The sequence below is a fragment of the Gymnoscopelus braueri genome (genome assembly GCF_963280865.1).
Source record: "Gymnoscopelus braueri genome assembly, chromosome: 9".
NCBI lineage: Eukaryota > Metazoa > Chordata > Actinopteri > Myctophiformes > Myctophidae > Gymnoscopelus > Gymnoscopelus braueri.
The window spans coordinates 17,392,235-17,407,971 of NC_137610.1; the positions used below are offsets into that span (position 1 = coordinate 17,392,235).

Genomic DNA, 15,737 nt, shown 5'->3' on the forward strand with positions numbered 1-15,737 from the left:
CACCAGCTGTCTGTAGCAGTGTTGCCAGGTTTTGCGAGACAAATAAGCAACCCGGTCTATGAAAATAAGCCCAAAAGAAGCAACTTCAGGCCACATGAGCACTTTAAACACATAATTATGCATCAGCTACTTGAAAATAGCTGATCTACAGGCTAGCGTAGTTTTTAAGACTTTTAAGGCAGAATTTTTCTCCGGCTGTATCATATGAATGAATCATGTCATAAACGATGTCAGACTTTGGTGCTATAGAAAAACAACCCCAAAGCTGCTTATAATAAGCAGACATGGCAACACTGGTCTATAGCGGCCGAGGGCAGGGAGGAATGACGTGACGTCACGTTCACCCTACGCATGATAGTCTATGTAGTTTATAGATAGACATCGTCCTCCTGAAGCCTATAACTTTGAAAACCAACACAATATGGAATATAAGAGCATGAGTCATGGCTTTTGCTTTAATATTGGTTATGTTCTCATTACCAATTAAATGTCTCGATCATCAACATAGTGTTTTTTTTTAATATTTGTTGATGATATGTATTATTGTGTTATTGTTATACTATGTTGATGAATTGAATACATAGGACCACAATGGAAACAAGTCCCCAGGATTGTTTTGTTTGTGTTATCCTTTTAGCCTAAATGTCTGATTGTACCTCGTGCTGTTTACATTTTTGACTAATAAAGTATTCAATCAATCAATCAATCAATCAATCGATCGATCCCAGCCTTTTGGAAATCTTAGTAATTTTATATTTTATGTTAAAAAAAAGATGGTATCTTGGTATAATTGTATTGTTGTATCGAACATGTGAACAATATTACAATTGTTTAAATAATAATATATTTTCTTTAAAGAATATACAATTTGTAGTCGTGGTCTGTCTGGCAACCTCAGTTCCTGTCAGTCAATCAACAGCGTTGCCATGTTCGCTTGTTATAAGCGACTTTGGGCTTGTTTTTATGTAGTTGATGAAGTTGCTTGTAAATAAATATTGGTAGTTGCTTGTTGCGGTTTTTTGGGGCTTGTTTCTAATGTGTACTTGCTTATTTCTTAATGTTGTTAAAACAAGTGTCTCTCAAACATTTCCATGGCAAGGACGAGGACCCCCATTATTTGTCCGTGCGGTGCGGTGCTCCCCTAGCTGTGGGGGAGCACTAGCTGTAGTAGTAGAAGACGTATTTATGATTCTGACGTCTTCAATCTACGAGAGTTGTAGGGTTCACGCCCCATGGAGACCTGGACTTTCTGCACTATGCCCCGTAGACACTCAAAACATGTACAAATGTGAAAATAAAGGTGCTTAACCCCAAGCCCCAAATGTTATCTGGCTCTACGGGGTAGTAGTTTAATGTAATAATCCATATCTTTCAATGAAGAAGTGTTTTAATGCCGTCTGTGGCCGAACGCCATTTTTTCACCCTCGTTTACTTCCTTTTTACATTTAGTGTAATTCCGGGTTCCACCGGATGCGCCCCGTCACTACCCGTCACTACCGCCCATTGGGAACTTCCGACAGAATCGGCCAGAGACGGCATTAAAACACTTCTTTATTGAAAGATATGGATTATCACATTAAATTACTACCCCGTAGAGCCAGTTAATATTTGGGGCTTGGGGTTAAGCACCTTTATTTTCACATTTGTACATGTTTGGAGTGTCTACGGGGCATAGTGCAGAAAGTCCAGGTCTCCATGGGGCGTGAACCCTACAACTCTCGTAGATTGAAGACGTCAGAATCATAAATACGTCTACGAGGGTTGTATACTAAGTGCTCCCCCATCTAAAAATATTTTGTGCCAGATTTCTGTTGTTCAAAATGTTTTTAAAATATTCCAAAATAACAAAAAGTTTTGATAATAGCAGATCTACAAGCTCACAGCGCGACGCGTTGTGAGCTTGTAGATCGGCTATTTTCAAATCGCCGTAGTAGTAGGCAGCCTATCTATGTCGCTTCTTTTGGTCTTGTTTTCATAGACCTGGTTTCTTATTTCTTTCGCAAATTCTGGCAACACTGTCAGTCCGTCAGCCTAGCCAATCAGCCTCTTCGTACTAGAACTAAGGAAAACAAGTACAGCTCCGTTAAAATGCCTGTAAGTAAACACGTTGTTTTTAGTTTTACAGTTGTTAACATTGTTCTGCAGCATTGTCAGACGTTTGTGTGATTCGTTTGTCCAAAGTACCGTGTTGTTTGTGTGAGTTGTGTTGGTAGCATGCTACTTTGGAGCAGCACATGGCCGATGGCGCATGGCTGACATGTTGCGTAGCTCAACCGAGCTTAGCTCTGGTCCACAGCGTTAGAAGGAGTTCTCCTTTAAGCTATGGTACTTTCGAGCCGTTGCCCGCACACCCACGGTTGCGCAGGCTCGTCTGTAGTAAAAAATAAAAAATATACGTTCGCTACTCACAAAACAAAGACGGTTTTAAGATGTCGAAAGCCTACTTTCCTTAGTGGGAACACTCGGCGCCCCCTACCTCACGTTTAAAATACACTTTTTAACAAATATTTCACTGGAAGGAAAACAAGTTTTAGTTATTCCACTGCGCCCCCTACAGATCTGGTGAATGGAACTTTTCTATTGACCAGATTTTTCCTTCCGGTGAAATATTTTATTTTCTGCCCAAAAAGTGTATTTTAGACGTGAGGTGGGGGGCTCAGAGTGTTCCCACTTTGGAGAGTAGGCTTTCAACATCTTAAAACCGTCTTTATTTTGGTGAGTAGCGAAAGTGTATTTTTAATTTTGACTAAAGACGAGAGGCTGCGCAGCCTGAGCTACCGCGGGTGTGCGGGCAACGGCTCGAAGGTACCACAGCGTTTAGGAGAACTCCTTCTAACGCTATGGACCAGAGCTAAGCCGAGCTCTGGTCGCAGTGTGTGGGTGGGTGGTTGGTTGGGTGGAGGCTACTTGCTGAAACACAACATCGTTAGATAATGTAAATTAATGTAACATTTTCGTGGACATTAGTTGGATCAGCAGTCTGGACCTCCAGAAATGCTTCACTTGACGTTTATATAGTTCACAATCGAGTTAACACGACAGCAGTCGAGGGCTTTGTTTTGTATTGTGTATCTGTTTCGATTTCTAAGGAATTCGAAACAGCCAGCTGGGCTGGTTTGGTTTGGAAGTTCATTGCAGGTTACCTAAAGATAAAAGCAAAGGTAGTTTTCACCGTCTGGCAAAAAATAAATAAAATAATGTGTGTGTGAGTGTCAGGGGTCCTCAATGTGTCATTACACGGACACTTGGCCTCTTCCGTGGCAAATTTTAGAAATTTTAGTTTTTTACATAACATTATGTTCTTATTTTGATCATAAGACCCCATTATTAAATGTAAGTCTGCAGGTTTTCTTCAGAATATGCATGACACTGATTTACTATGACACATTAGGGGTCCACTACAGTGGTTCTCTAACCTTTTTTATTTTCAAAGACCCCATAACTCTGAGAGTTCCATTTGTACACTCTCAGAGTTACAGACCTGTAAAGGTCATTTAAGGGTATAGCTCTTTGTGTTGCTGGTAATATTATTGTGGACATTATTCTCTTCCTTACCATTTTTTATATTATTTCTTTGTTGTTCATTATTGCTACAATAATGTTGAGGAACCAGAACACACACACACACACACACACACACACACACACACACACACACACACACACACACACACACACACACACACACACACAGGGTCATCCCATGCTGACTTGTGGTGGACATTTGTCAAAATTCTATTTTTGTCATGGACATACAAATGAGTGGGCAATTGGTCAACGTAGCACAAAGTATTATGGTGAAATCGCACTGTGAGGTGGTTGAAGGTGCTGTGTGCATAGTTGTTCCTCATGTAAGTGTGTGGGTGTGGGTGGTTATAAGGTACATAAGGTTGGTTGGGCAACCTTTTCAGGCCCATATCACTTGGCCATTTTCCAAGGCTGTCATGATAGTCACCCATTGCCAGACAGTGAAAACCATAATTGCTTTTATATCTTATTATATAACTTAATATGAATAATGAGGATAAGATAAACGATGACTATCTGGAGAGATATTTGTATACACATTGAACAACAATGGTTGTTTTTGATCAACTGAATTGATCATCTCAGTAGCCTAATCTGATCATCTGCTGGTGGATGCCTCCCCCTGAGTATGTGTATATCTCTAATAGCACTGCCACGATAGTCGTTTTGAAAGCACTGAAGCACCCTCTGGGTGTGTTGTCTGTATAATTATGAATGATGGTGCTACTCAATGATGCTTACATGCAGGGAGCTATGAGTTTGCATGTTGTTGTTTTTTTGCGATCACTACTTTACAGATCTCACAATTATCATTTAGGACATTCTGTTGTTAAAGGGTAAGACCACTTTGGTAGAGGTTTGGGTTGTGTAGTTACCTTGCCATGATGTGACCCCAAAGTTGGGCAAGAAATCAAAAATAATTGCTCCATCGATTAGAAATAGATAATTCAAAATATGCTCCTCATTGACTTACATTGTACGGTAAAACAGCTCTCAAAGTCACTCTTTTAGCACATAAATGAACCCAAACATAGCTGATTCAGGCAATATAGAGCATCACCAAACCCAGTACTGTTTGTTTTTTTAATAAAAATGTCAACTTCCTGTTGATTTTACTATTTGAAGATCTGGATCCGGATCCGCGGATCCAGTCCAGGTTTTCTACTTATTGAAAATGGCAAAATCAACAGGAAGTTGACATTTTTATTTAAAAAAAAAACAGTACTGGGTTCGGTGATGTTCTATATTGTCTGAATCAACTTTGTTTGCGTTCGTTTATGTGCTAAAAGAGTGACTTGAGAGCTGTTTTACCATACAATGTAAGTCAATGAGGAGCAAATTTTGAATTACCAATTTCTAATCAATGGAGCAATTATTTTTTATTTCTTGCCCACCTTTGGAGTTACATCATGTTACCCCTTTTTTTTTTACCAGGGACATTTTTGACTAATGAATTGCTGTTTTTCCCCCTAGCTTGCCATAGACCTGCTCCATCCCTCTGTGGAACTAGAGAGAAGACAGCACAAAAAGAAAAGACTTGTTCAGTGCCCAAACTCGTACTTCATGGATGTGAAATGCCCAGGTATGTTGAAAGAACTGATGTGCTCTGAACAGTAAGATGGATATGAAGCACAAGACAAATGTTGACATATGGAGTTCAGGCATAAGCAGAGCGTCAATGGGTGCTGTGGGTGCCAGGCAATTTGGACAATCAAGGAAAATGTGTTGAATAGTATATGTTTAACAATTACTATTTTTCATCACAAATTTGCTCTTATATGTTAGTCCATAAAATGTAGGCACTGAGGCTGAATGTACTTTCAGCAGAATACCTACTTGGGTATCTGCACTTGACTAGCAAGGAGCACCTGTTCTATTGAGAGAGAAGTAAGCTAATCAAACATATTGATCTTGATAAAATTAGGCCTATTAATGAATTTGCAACGATGAAATGTAAAATAATTCATCTCTGTATTGGTGTGCAGTATGGATTTGTAAAAGATCAACTTCCAGCTTTATTGTCAAATCACAGGTTTATAGATGTAAAAATAGTGGGTGAAATTCTTTGTCATACAAGCTCCCATCATGCAGACATTGCCCATTTGTTTTGTTGTAAATAGTTCTATGCTAAACACTACTTTAGTTGCTGTTTTCACATGTATATGCTTGCACAACATTTCTTTTTCACAATTTACAATTGTACTTAGACTATCATGTTTGTATATATGATTTTAGATGTATAAGTTAGTATATAGTTGTATAGTACATTCCCCTGAGAACAAGATTGTGTTTATCGAACCAGCCCATTACAGCAGTTATTTTTCACATGAAACTCTTACATTTTATATTGGATATATATGTATACTTATTATCATTGTTTATTTATTGTATTTACCATGAAATTACATTAATTTCAGGCTGCTACAAGATCACTACTGTCTTTAGCCATGCACAGACAGTGGTTCTCTGTGTGGGATGCTCAACTGTGCTGTGCCAGCCAACCGGAGGAAAGGCGAGACTGACAGAGGGTAAGTTCAACAAAACAAGTCATACAAATTCAGTAGGCTGTGGCAAGGTCAAGACTACAAATACAGCACAACTATCCTTATTACAATGCATCTGCTGGTTTAAATGGAATGGAACTGAATCTTCTGTTTTGCTTTTATTTTCCAGGTTGCTCTTTCAGGAGGAAGCAACACTGAACGACAAAGCAAATGGAACAGTCATGTTGTAAATGAGACATTACTGAACAATGCCTTAATTTTTCATTGATTACAATGAATGAAGAGCTTTATAGTTATGCATTCACTATGAAATGACAGGTTCTTTCTGTCATTGAGCCATATGGTTAGGTACAGTACATGATACACCAGACCTTGTTTATGGTGAAAACTATTAATAAACCCACCTTTGTTAATTTGAATGATTACACCTTATATAAAGAATAAAGCATGAAGCTGGTGAAAACGTGATGGCATTTGTTTTTATTGAGAAATAATAAATAAATGCTAAACACTTAATGAGATGTGTCATGAGGAAAGTTACCTTTCATAGAAAGCATACAAGTAATCCTTTCAGTTTCTGAATGAGCACATGTACATTTCTCATGAACAAACATAGAAAAGAAGTCTTTAAATATTTTGGACAGAACGGACAGAAATACGGCTGTTGTCGTAACATTACTTTGGGAGAGCAATCTTCTGAAATAAAACTTGAATATCTTTACTAGGAAAAAGACACAAATTGTGGTATTATTGGCAGATGTTACAAACTAGCATTTCAGCTAATTTGTGGTGTATAATTTTTTTAATGAAGAGGCTCTTACGGCATAATTCTTTAGATGCGGCTCTTAAGGCATAGTTCAAACCTTGACCTTCACATTTCCATGTACAGTATTTCACATACACTACATTTACTGTGTCTGACATTGCACCCCACTCTCCTGAGAGCCCCCCTCATCTTCATCATAAACCTCCCCACTTTGGCTTCTCTGTTTTGACTGAGGATCCACTTCGCCAAGATTAACATCCTCCATGTCATCAGATAGCTTCACATCCTCCCTGGGAGGAAGCAGATTTTCCAGCTGGTACATTAGATGTTCTGGAAGCCAGTGCTTCTCTGGGAATTCAACCTGGGGAGGGGTTATAAAATGAGTAAATGACATGCATCTCAAACTTGTGCATCATTGGGGGTCTGTCAAGCTTTGAATGAGTGTTCTCACCTGGAACTGAATGAATAGCTGTCCCTTTTCACAAGGATCCTTGTAAATTGGCACGCCTTCATTCTGGACACATTTCATGTCGTCGTGCTTCACAACATCCCCTGTTAACAGACGGCATAGTTTTGAACAACGTTAGGTACCTCACAGTCTATTAGACATTCAAGTGTCATAAGGTGGTTTAACCCCTGGAAATTACCTGGCTGTGAGCTGATGATCAGCGTTCTGTTGTCTAATGTGCGAATAGTCTTCTTAAAACCACAGAGAGCATCAACCAGCTTGATATCCATTTTCATAACCAGATTATCGTCCTGTCTCTGGAAAACAGGATGCTCCTTCTGATCCAGCACAATGACGACATCACCAGGCTCCAGGCCTGGTTCCTGGTCGCCTTCTCCATGGAATGTAATTTTCTGACCATCTCTCATTCCTACATGACACAACACATGACATGTTACAGTGTGACATTGTGGTAATACAAAATTACAAGATTTCCATCATTTCAAGAAATGATGCTTTTATCTGTTAAGAGTAGTACCTTTGTCAATGTGAACCTCGAGAATCTTTTTCTTGCGTTCCACTTTGTGCCCATTACAGTTCTTGCAGCGGTCCTTGGTGTTAAAATGCGTGCCCTCTCCCTGACAGTCAGCACACATGCTTTGGATTTGCTGAATCATGCCTGGCCCGATCTGTTGTACTTTGATAGTGACACCTCGTCCTTTACAACCCGAGCAATTTACCAGTGTACCTTTTTTACCACCATAACCTGTAAGAAATTGAGAAACATTGTGTTTATGCCACCTTCTGGAAAAGGGAACTACAGTTATGCACAGAGTCTCTTGCCAACCAGTAGTGTTCCAACCTGAACACCGGGTCTATATTTCTAAATAGAAGAGCAGGGAGACTGCCTCCAACAACCACTGAAGATGTGCTAGTTATTGTATCAACATACTCTACCATACAGATAGGACAAACCAAGTTTTATTCACTGAAACGATTACTCACCTTCGCACTTTTCACAAATGATATTTTTCTGGAGCCCAAGTTTCCTGGTGGTTCCGTTGTAAATCTCTTCCAGGGTGACGGCAAGCTGATGAACTACATTCTTACCTAAATGACATGGAGACAAAACATCATAGCGTGATTCCCCCAAGGCCTGTCAAACAGCACTCACAGTATTCTCATTATATACTGTATATAATATAAAATGTGTTATTCCTCACCTCTCCTCTCTCTCTGCGTTCTTCCACCACCTCCAAAGAACATGTTGAAAACGTCCATGGGGGAACCTCCTCCACCCATGCCACCATCCTTGATAGCTTGCTCTCCTCCTTGATCATACAAGTCCCTCTTCTTTGGATCTGACAGCACATCGTAGCATTGGGATATGAGCTTGAACTATTGAAAGGGGGGACATTAATAGACTATGGTAAATACATTGAGGATGGCTGGATATATAAAATAGGCATATCCTATGATGTGTCAGCCCAGTGTCTTACAAGTTTCACTTGTCGGTCTAATAAGCCCATGCTGTTATGTGGAAAAGAACATGTACTAGTGGGCTCGAAGGTTTTGCATCATTTACAATTAAACAACATATGTATATCAATGGACACTTTCACCATAAGGGACTAATCTTGTTGTAAGGACCTAGCATTACTGTACTGTAAGCACGTGGTGTTAAGTAACTAAGTACATTTACTCAAGTACTGTGCTTAAGTACAATTTTGAGGTACTTTTACTTTACTGGACTATTTCCAATTTTCAGTACTTTTACTTCTACTCCACTACATCTCAGAGGCAAATATAATACTTTTACTCCACTACAATAATTTGAAAACTTTAGTTACTAGTTACTTTGTATATCTTTATTATTATTACAAAACATACATTACCCACTTCAGCCCTATATAAAATTTGGCCATTTGAAAATAGCCGATCTACAAGCTCTTGTGAGCTTGTAGTAGATCTGCTATTTTCAAAAGATATTTATGCATTTTGAACTTGTGAAATGGGACATTCTGCACAATGAGTACCCTCTACTTTTGGTACTTTAAGTACACTTTGATACCAACACTTTTGTACTTTTACTCAAGTAAATGTTTAACTTTGACTTGTAACAGTGTATGTCTACATTGCAGTATTGATACCTTTACTTAAGTAAACAATCTGAGTACTTTTTCCACCAATGACTGTCCTGTAAGTGGAGAGAGACTGAGACTTATCAGGGAGAGTCAGATGTCATTCTGGAAAGTTCCAGGCATTCTGTTGCTGCTGTCAATTCAACAGAGCCAAGCAGTTTAAAATAGAAACAAGTCCCTCCTAGATGCCCATACAGGGGCTTTGGGTGACCACGTCCGTCCATACCGTACCCTGTCTCCTTCGTTGGGGTTCTTGTCAGGGTGATATTTCAATGCAAGCTTTCTATACGCCTTTTTGATCTCGTCGGGCGAGGCTTTAGGACCGACACCCAAGGTCTCGTAATAGCCGGTTTCGTGAACCATGATGACAACCTGGAATTAAGATAAAAGCAGAAATGAAACGTTATTTACAATAAAGCCTCAAGTCGTGTGGTATAGCCTATTTACAAAACAAAAAATCGTCTTGATATTCGACCTTAACCCTTCTGAGCACGTTAACCTATACACTGTATTGGCTAATAGCCGATCTACAAGCTCACAACGCATCTGCTATTAAAAAAAATATATATATTTTTTTAAATACTTTTTTAAGAATCGTCTTGATGTTAAACCCTAACCCTTCTTGATGAGCTTAATAACGTTAAATGCCAGTTATAGTGGCGTAACCGTGCCTGGTCACATGTGATCACATGTGATTAAAGAAAAAACTAAACGAATGTGTGTACTTAAAAGCTGACTATGAAAGGTTATTGAGTATGGAGTTGTTTGATGAAAATAAAGGAAACTTACTTTACAGCTGCTTACTGCTATTCCCTAGATTGTGCTGCTTCTGTGGAAGATGGCTGGGCTGGTTTTTAATCATAGCGTCTAGATGCCATAGCTGGGAGGGATGGGTGGGCTGTTTGGCTGTGTTGCCAGATTTTGTAAGAGAAATAAGCAAACCGGTCTATGAAAACAAGCCCTAAAGAAGCGACCAGGTCACATCAGCGCTTTAAACCGATAGACGATTTTTGCAGAATTGCAGATAATTATTTATTTTTTAATCTTGAAATAAAATATGGAATATTTGGAAGGTTTTTGAAACACAAATCTGGCACAAAACATTTTCAGATGTTGGTTAGGGACAAATACATTTCAATTTGGGGGTCCATGACATGTAAATATTTGAGAACCACTGGTTTAAATAATAATTAGCTCAAATAGAAACAAGCCCCCAAAAAATGCAACCCGCAACTTACAATATTTACTACCAACTTAAAAGAAAAACCTTGTCTCCGAGAAAAACAAACCCAAAGTCGCTTATAATAAGCAGACATGGCAACACTATTAGTCGTGCTGTTATTGGCTAGTTAGGTGGTTGTCATGCAACAGCTGACTAAACAACTCTGAATTTGCAAGTGACTTATACCTACAAATTTAAAAGATCTCAGGCAGAAAAAATATGTCAGGTCCAAACAATCAAGTCATAGTTACTGTCCATAATACTGTACAATATGAATGTATTTATATGCTGTCCACACTACACATTTGTTCCCCCCTCAGTGGTTGCCTAGCAACCAACAAGCCAATCACAACGCGATGGTCCCTCCGATGTGGGAAGACTGTTATCTCTAGAAACAGAACTTTCGCGAATGGAACTTTCTGGTGCAGATATCAGTGTGGTCATGATGAGTGCTGATTGATTCACTGTGGCTGCACAGCACTGATGCTAATCAAGGTGCAGTTAGCCTACATGCAGTGATGGAAGAAGTACTCAGATGTTTTACTTAAGTACAAGTATCAATACTGCAATGTAGAAGTACTCTGTCTGTTACAAGTAAAAGTCCGGAATTCAAAATGTACTTGAGTAAAAGTAAGTATTGCTATCAAAATGTACTTAAAATACCAAAAGTAAAAGTACTCATTGTGCAGAAAGTCCCATTTCACAAGTTCAAAATGTATAAAAAATCTTTTGAAAATAGCCCATCTACATATAGCTTGTAGATCAGCTATTTTCAAATGGCCAAAATATAAATAGGGCTGAAGTGGTTAGTGTGTTTTGTAATAATAATCCAAATCTATAAAGTAAGTAGTAACTAAAGTTTTCAAATAATTGTAGTGGAGTAAAAAGTACATTATTTGCCTCTGGAGTAGAAGTAGAAGTACTGAAAATTGGAACAGTACAGTACAGTACTTGAGTAAATGTACTTAGTTACTTTACACCACTGCAGTTAGCCTACATGAAGGCTGATTGTTAATTGCAAAATGCAAATTCACACACGTTATTAACGCTTAATTAATGATGAACTCATACATTAATTCATCATGAACTCGTCATTAATTCCGGGCCCAAGACTCAATATGACAAATATAACAAAGTGTAATATATAGTTAAGGACGTTATTCCACAGTTCCCCCAACATATTTCCATAGAAAATAATTTATTTTAACAACATTTGAAAGCTACAGATACAATACAATACACATATATGCATATAATGCTTAATCTATCAGGATATCACAATAAAGAACTTCCATTGCAGTCCGTAGACTTGACTAAAGCAGGCAGGATGGAATAGGAATGGATGTAGCATGCATACTTAGCACATTATCAAATGAAATCAACACATATTCCACAGATAAAACCAATGCATTCTGATATTTTACTCAGGAGGAGTCACTTTTTCAAAAGTTTCTTAGAACTTCTCACAGTATGAACTGATTTAATTTTGGGGGTATTATTCCACTCTTCTCCACCTGAATACTTCTCCCTATAACCTGCTTCTTAAATTTGGCAGTTTCAAGTTCTGTACACACTACTAGTATTCACGTTATGGAAGTTTCTAATTAAATGAAAACACCTAGAAAAAGTACATAACGACTAATAACAATGCAAGTACAAAAGCAAGTTAATAAAATATAATATGTCAGTATATTATATAACCACAGTTGGTGAATGCCTCATACAGTGTTTGCTGGATCCACTATAGGAAAACTGTTTAACTGTTTTGGACCTCTTTCCATGGCATGTGATTAAAGAGAAAATTATAGTCCCACTGTTTTACATATGAAAAGGCAAACTCATTTATATTCTGTACATGTTCTTGGGAGAGTAGACCACTGGACTTTTGTAATCAGCAACAAGGTGGCATGCATGTCTTTCATGACCACATTCTCTGTCCCTTCCCAAGGGGTTTGATACTGTTACAGGTGGTGCTTGTCTCATGAGAAAATAACTTTTATTTTTCTACAGCCAACACTACACAACTTCTTCTGGGTGAATTGAAAGGCTCCAAACCAGTGCAACCAGCTGTGAAGACACGGCAAGGTCTATTCTAATAAAAACAAATATGGAATTTCTTAATGAGGAGGATGTTGCTAACATTACTATCAGGTAAGAAACCATACTGAGGACTGAGGAGGCGGTGAGTCAATAAACTGTTGCTGCTCTCTTTCAAAGCCTTTGGACTAATTACACATCTTATTGCAGATTATTTATCTTTTATATATTTATCTTAGTACAGATCATGTTCAGTAAGTTTTAAAATGATAAATGAATGGATATATATATATATATATATATATATATATATATATATATATATATATATATATATATATATATATATATATATATAAATCTATCTATCTATATCGCTACTTGTGAAAATTCTTGTTAGAGACAATGTTTATGTTAAAGATAAAAGGAACCTAGTTTTAGGATAACTGGTATGTCTAAACAGCTGTATGAATACCACAGGCCATACAGTTTGTTGGGGAAGTGTAATGTTATCTGAGAAGGGATTCAGGATATATAAGTGTGATTTAAGACAGCCTGAAGGTGAGGAAGATAAAGGGACCTTCCCACTCATCTGTTGGTGAAACCAAAGATATATTCGTCACCTGGCTAATGTGGGGGTTTGTGGAAAATGTTTTAATTTGTTTTGTTTATTGTGAATTTGGGAGGATGCATTGGTTTTGAACCAAATTGAATCAAGGCCTTGATTAATGTGGATGTTGTTGAATAGAAATGTCAATAGACATTGACATTGACACAAAAGATGGACTTGTTGAAAGATCTATCTTCCCAGGATATATATCTATTGTAATGTTTTACACTTAAACTGTTTGTGCCGAAGGCACACCGGTCGACGGATAAAGATGTAAAGGGACATTTATATTTCTGGACCAATCTGCAAGCTCACTCTGCAACGCAGTGTGAGCTTGTAGATCTGCTATTTTCACTTTTTGGGAAGAAAAGAAAAACTAATAAATGTTTGCCTATAATGATAAGCCCAAAACAGGGCAACAGGTTAAAAGAGGTATTAAAATCATTTTAGATTATAGAATTTTACTTTTTATTGGTGGTATGAAGTAACTAACTACATTTACTCAAGTACTTAAGTACACTTTTGAGGAATTTTTAATTCACTGGAGTGTTTCCAATTTTCAATACTTTTACTTTTACTCTTTTATCTCAGAGGCAAACATTGTACTTTTACTCCTCTACAATTATTTGAGTACTTTCTACTTTTGGTACTTTAAGTACATTTTGATACCATTTGAGTACTTTTTTGAATACCACTGTGGGAAATTAGCAAAGGTACAGATAGAGTAACCAATCACTCGCAAACACAGCTGGTGTATGTGAGTGAAATGGGGGAGTAGAACAGCATGTGGTAAATGTGTGACAGCTGAAGCAAAGCAAACAGGTTTGACACAGGTCTGTCACAGGAGATACAGAGAATAAAAATAACAATATTGTTTGGATAGTTGAATTGAAAAAGAAAATCTATCTATCTGTCTAGCAACTGGTGGTAAATGAAAAGTCTTTCAGTGAACTACTCTGTCAAGCACAGCGAGAGGGGTTTATCTGCGAGTACACTGTCAAATCCTCAGTGTTCATTTATCCATTTGCACACTCCCAGTACTCAGTATTCTACAGTGTACCTAAAGCCTGACATTGTGCTGGGTAAACAATTAGAATTACGTGATCCAATGTGAACAGCAGCCTGGACCACCCATCCATGGGACCATCGGCTGAAATGTGAAGCAGTGGGGTGCATGTGAGTTTCCTTTCTGTGTTTCAGTCTCGTGTCCTCAGCTCAGGGGTCAATGGCTGACGGTGAGGAAGAGGATGAAGAGCAGGTGTCTGTTGTTGGTGAGTTACGTACAGGCAGTGGTGGAAAAAAGTACTCAAATGTTTGACTTAAGTAAAAGTATCAATACCTGTAATGCAGAAATACTCTGTTACTAGTAAAAGTCCAGGATTCAAAACTCACTTGAGTAAAAGTACAAAAGAATTGGCATGAGAATGTACTTAAAGTACCAAAAGTAGAAAATACTCATTATGCAGAATGTTCACAAGTTTTCAAATGTATACAAATCTTTTGAAAATAGCAGATCTACAAGCTCACAACACGTCGCATTTGAGCTATTTTCAAATGGCTGAAATATATATAGGGCTGAAAGTGGTTAATGTATGTTTTGTTATAATAGTCAAAATCTACAAAGTAACTAGTAACTAAAGTTTTCAAATAATTGAAGTGAAGTAAAAGTACAATATTTGCCTCTGAGATGTAGTGGAGTAGAAGTAAAAGTATTAAAATTTGGAAATACTCCAGTTATTTAGTTACTTTACACCACTGCATACAGAGCAGGGGCCTGCTGAGTAAGAGGACTGTGGTGGTGGAGGATTCTTTGTCCAAAGGCCCTGCTGTTAATGTAGTTGTATTCAACGCATGTTCAGGAGTAGAGACCTCCCTCTGCTCAACCTCTGCTCAACTTGATAAGGCAATCACCTTACCAAGTTCAGCTGCGCTGCTTATCTCTCAGCCAATCCACACTGCAATCACCACAGTATAAATACACCTGCGACTGTTTCAACTACCTGTTTGATTTGGCTGCTCGCAAATCCAAATTTGTTCTGCTTCACGATAGACAAACACAGGTTACGAGTACTGCACTTGTAGATCGGCTATTTTGCTATCAATTGCTCCAATTCATTGACCACAGCATTCTCTCATAGGTGAGTATGAGGTAAGTATGAGTATTAATCTGTTTATATTTTAATTGCCAGTAGCATCTGTTGAGCTCCAGCCATAACTTCTGTATCATGCTGGCCTCATAGGTCTACATTAACACATGTTCATTTGACATGCCCTCTAAATTACTAAAGATCTTTCACTTAAGCGTTCAAGTGTTTCTAGCCATTGTCTATCACCTCAGTAGTTCTCCCCGAACGCCGCAGAAGACAAGCTCTTCTAAACAACACCTCCAGCCATCAATACCACATTGGAGGTCGCTCTAGTTACACTATTCCAACACATTGACACTGTTCAGTCTTTACTGTTTCGTGCATTTAATCGTTC

The 15,737-nt window shown here is 38.1% G+C and overlaps 2 protein-coding genes across 2 annotated transcripts; one reads left to right on the forward strand and one right to left on the reverse strand.

The window, feature by feature from the left end:
• The first annotated feature begins 1,991 nt into the window (after nt 1–1,991).
• Nucleotides 1,992–6,500, forward strand: rps27l (ribosomal protein S27 like). The gene is made up of 4 exons (XM_080437936.1): nt 1,992–2,094; nt 5,002–5,110; nt 5,946–6,056; nt 6,202–6,500. The coding sequence occupies exons 1-4, from the start codon at nt 2,089–2,091 to the stop codon at nt 6,228–6,230; spliced, it is 255 nt and encodes an 84-aa protein (XP_080294062.1). The 5' UTR covers nt 1,992–2,088; the 3' UTR covers nt 6,231–6,500.
• On the reverse strand, nt 6,492–10,245 carry dnaja (DnaJ heat shock protein family (Hsp40) member A). Its single transcript, XM_080437933.1, has 8 exons — nt 10,177–10,245; nt 9,619–9,759; nt 8,470–8,644; nt 8,252–8,356; nt 7,785–8,012; nt 7,446–7,676; nt 7,250–7,350; nt 6,492–7,159 (listed from the first exon to the last, which is right to left on the reverse strand). Exons 2-8 carry the CDS (start codon nt 9,748–9,750, stop codon nt 6,941–6,943), a joined length of 1,191 nt encoding a protein of 396 aa, XP_080294059.1. The 5' UTR covers nt 9,751–9,759; nt 10,177–10,245; the 3' UTR covers nt 6,492–6,940.
• Nucleotides 10,246–15,737: the final 5,492 nt, after the last annotated feature.

Bases quoted from the DNA above. Each gene is read 5' to 3' on its own strand.
- dnaja (XM_080437933.1), bottom strand. From the start codon at position 9,750: ATGGTTCACGAAACCGGCTATTACGAGACCTTGGGTGTCGGTCCTAAA. The intron at 8,013-8,251 runs GTGAGTAATCGT...AATTTCTTACAG, and splicing joins CATTTGTGAAAAGTGCGAAG to GTTATGGTGGTAAAAAAGGT. The intron at 7,160-7,249 runs GTGAGAACACTC...ACCCCTCCCCAG, and splicing joins AGCTATTCATTCAGTTCCAG to GTTGAATTCCCAGAGAAGCA.
- rps27l (XM_080437936.1), top strand. The intron at 5,111-5,945 runs GTATGTTGAAAG...CATTAATTTCAG, and splicing joins CATGGATGTGAAATGCCCAG to GCTGCTACAAGATCACTACT. The intron at 6,057-6,201 runs GTAAGTTCAACA...TTTATTTTCCAG, and splicing joins AAAGGCGAGACTGACAGAGG to GTTGCTCTTTCAGGAGGAAG.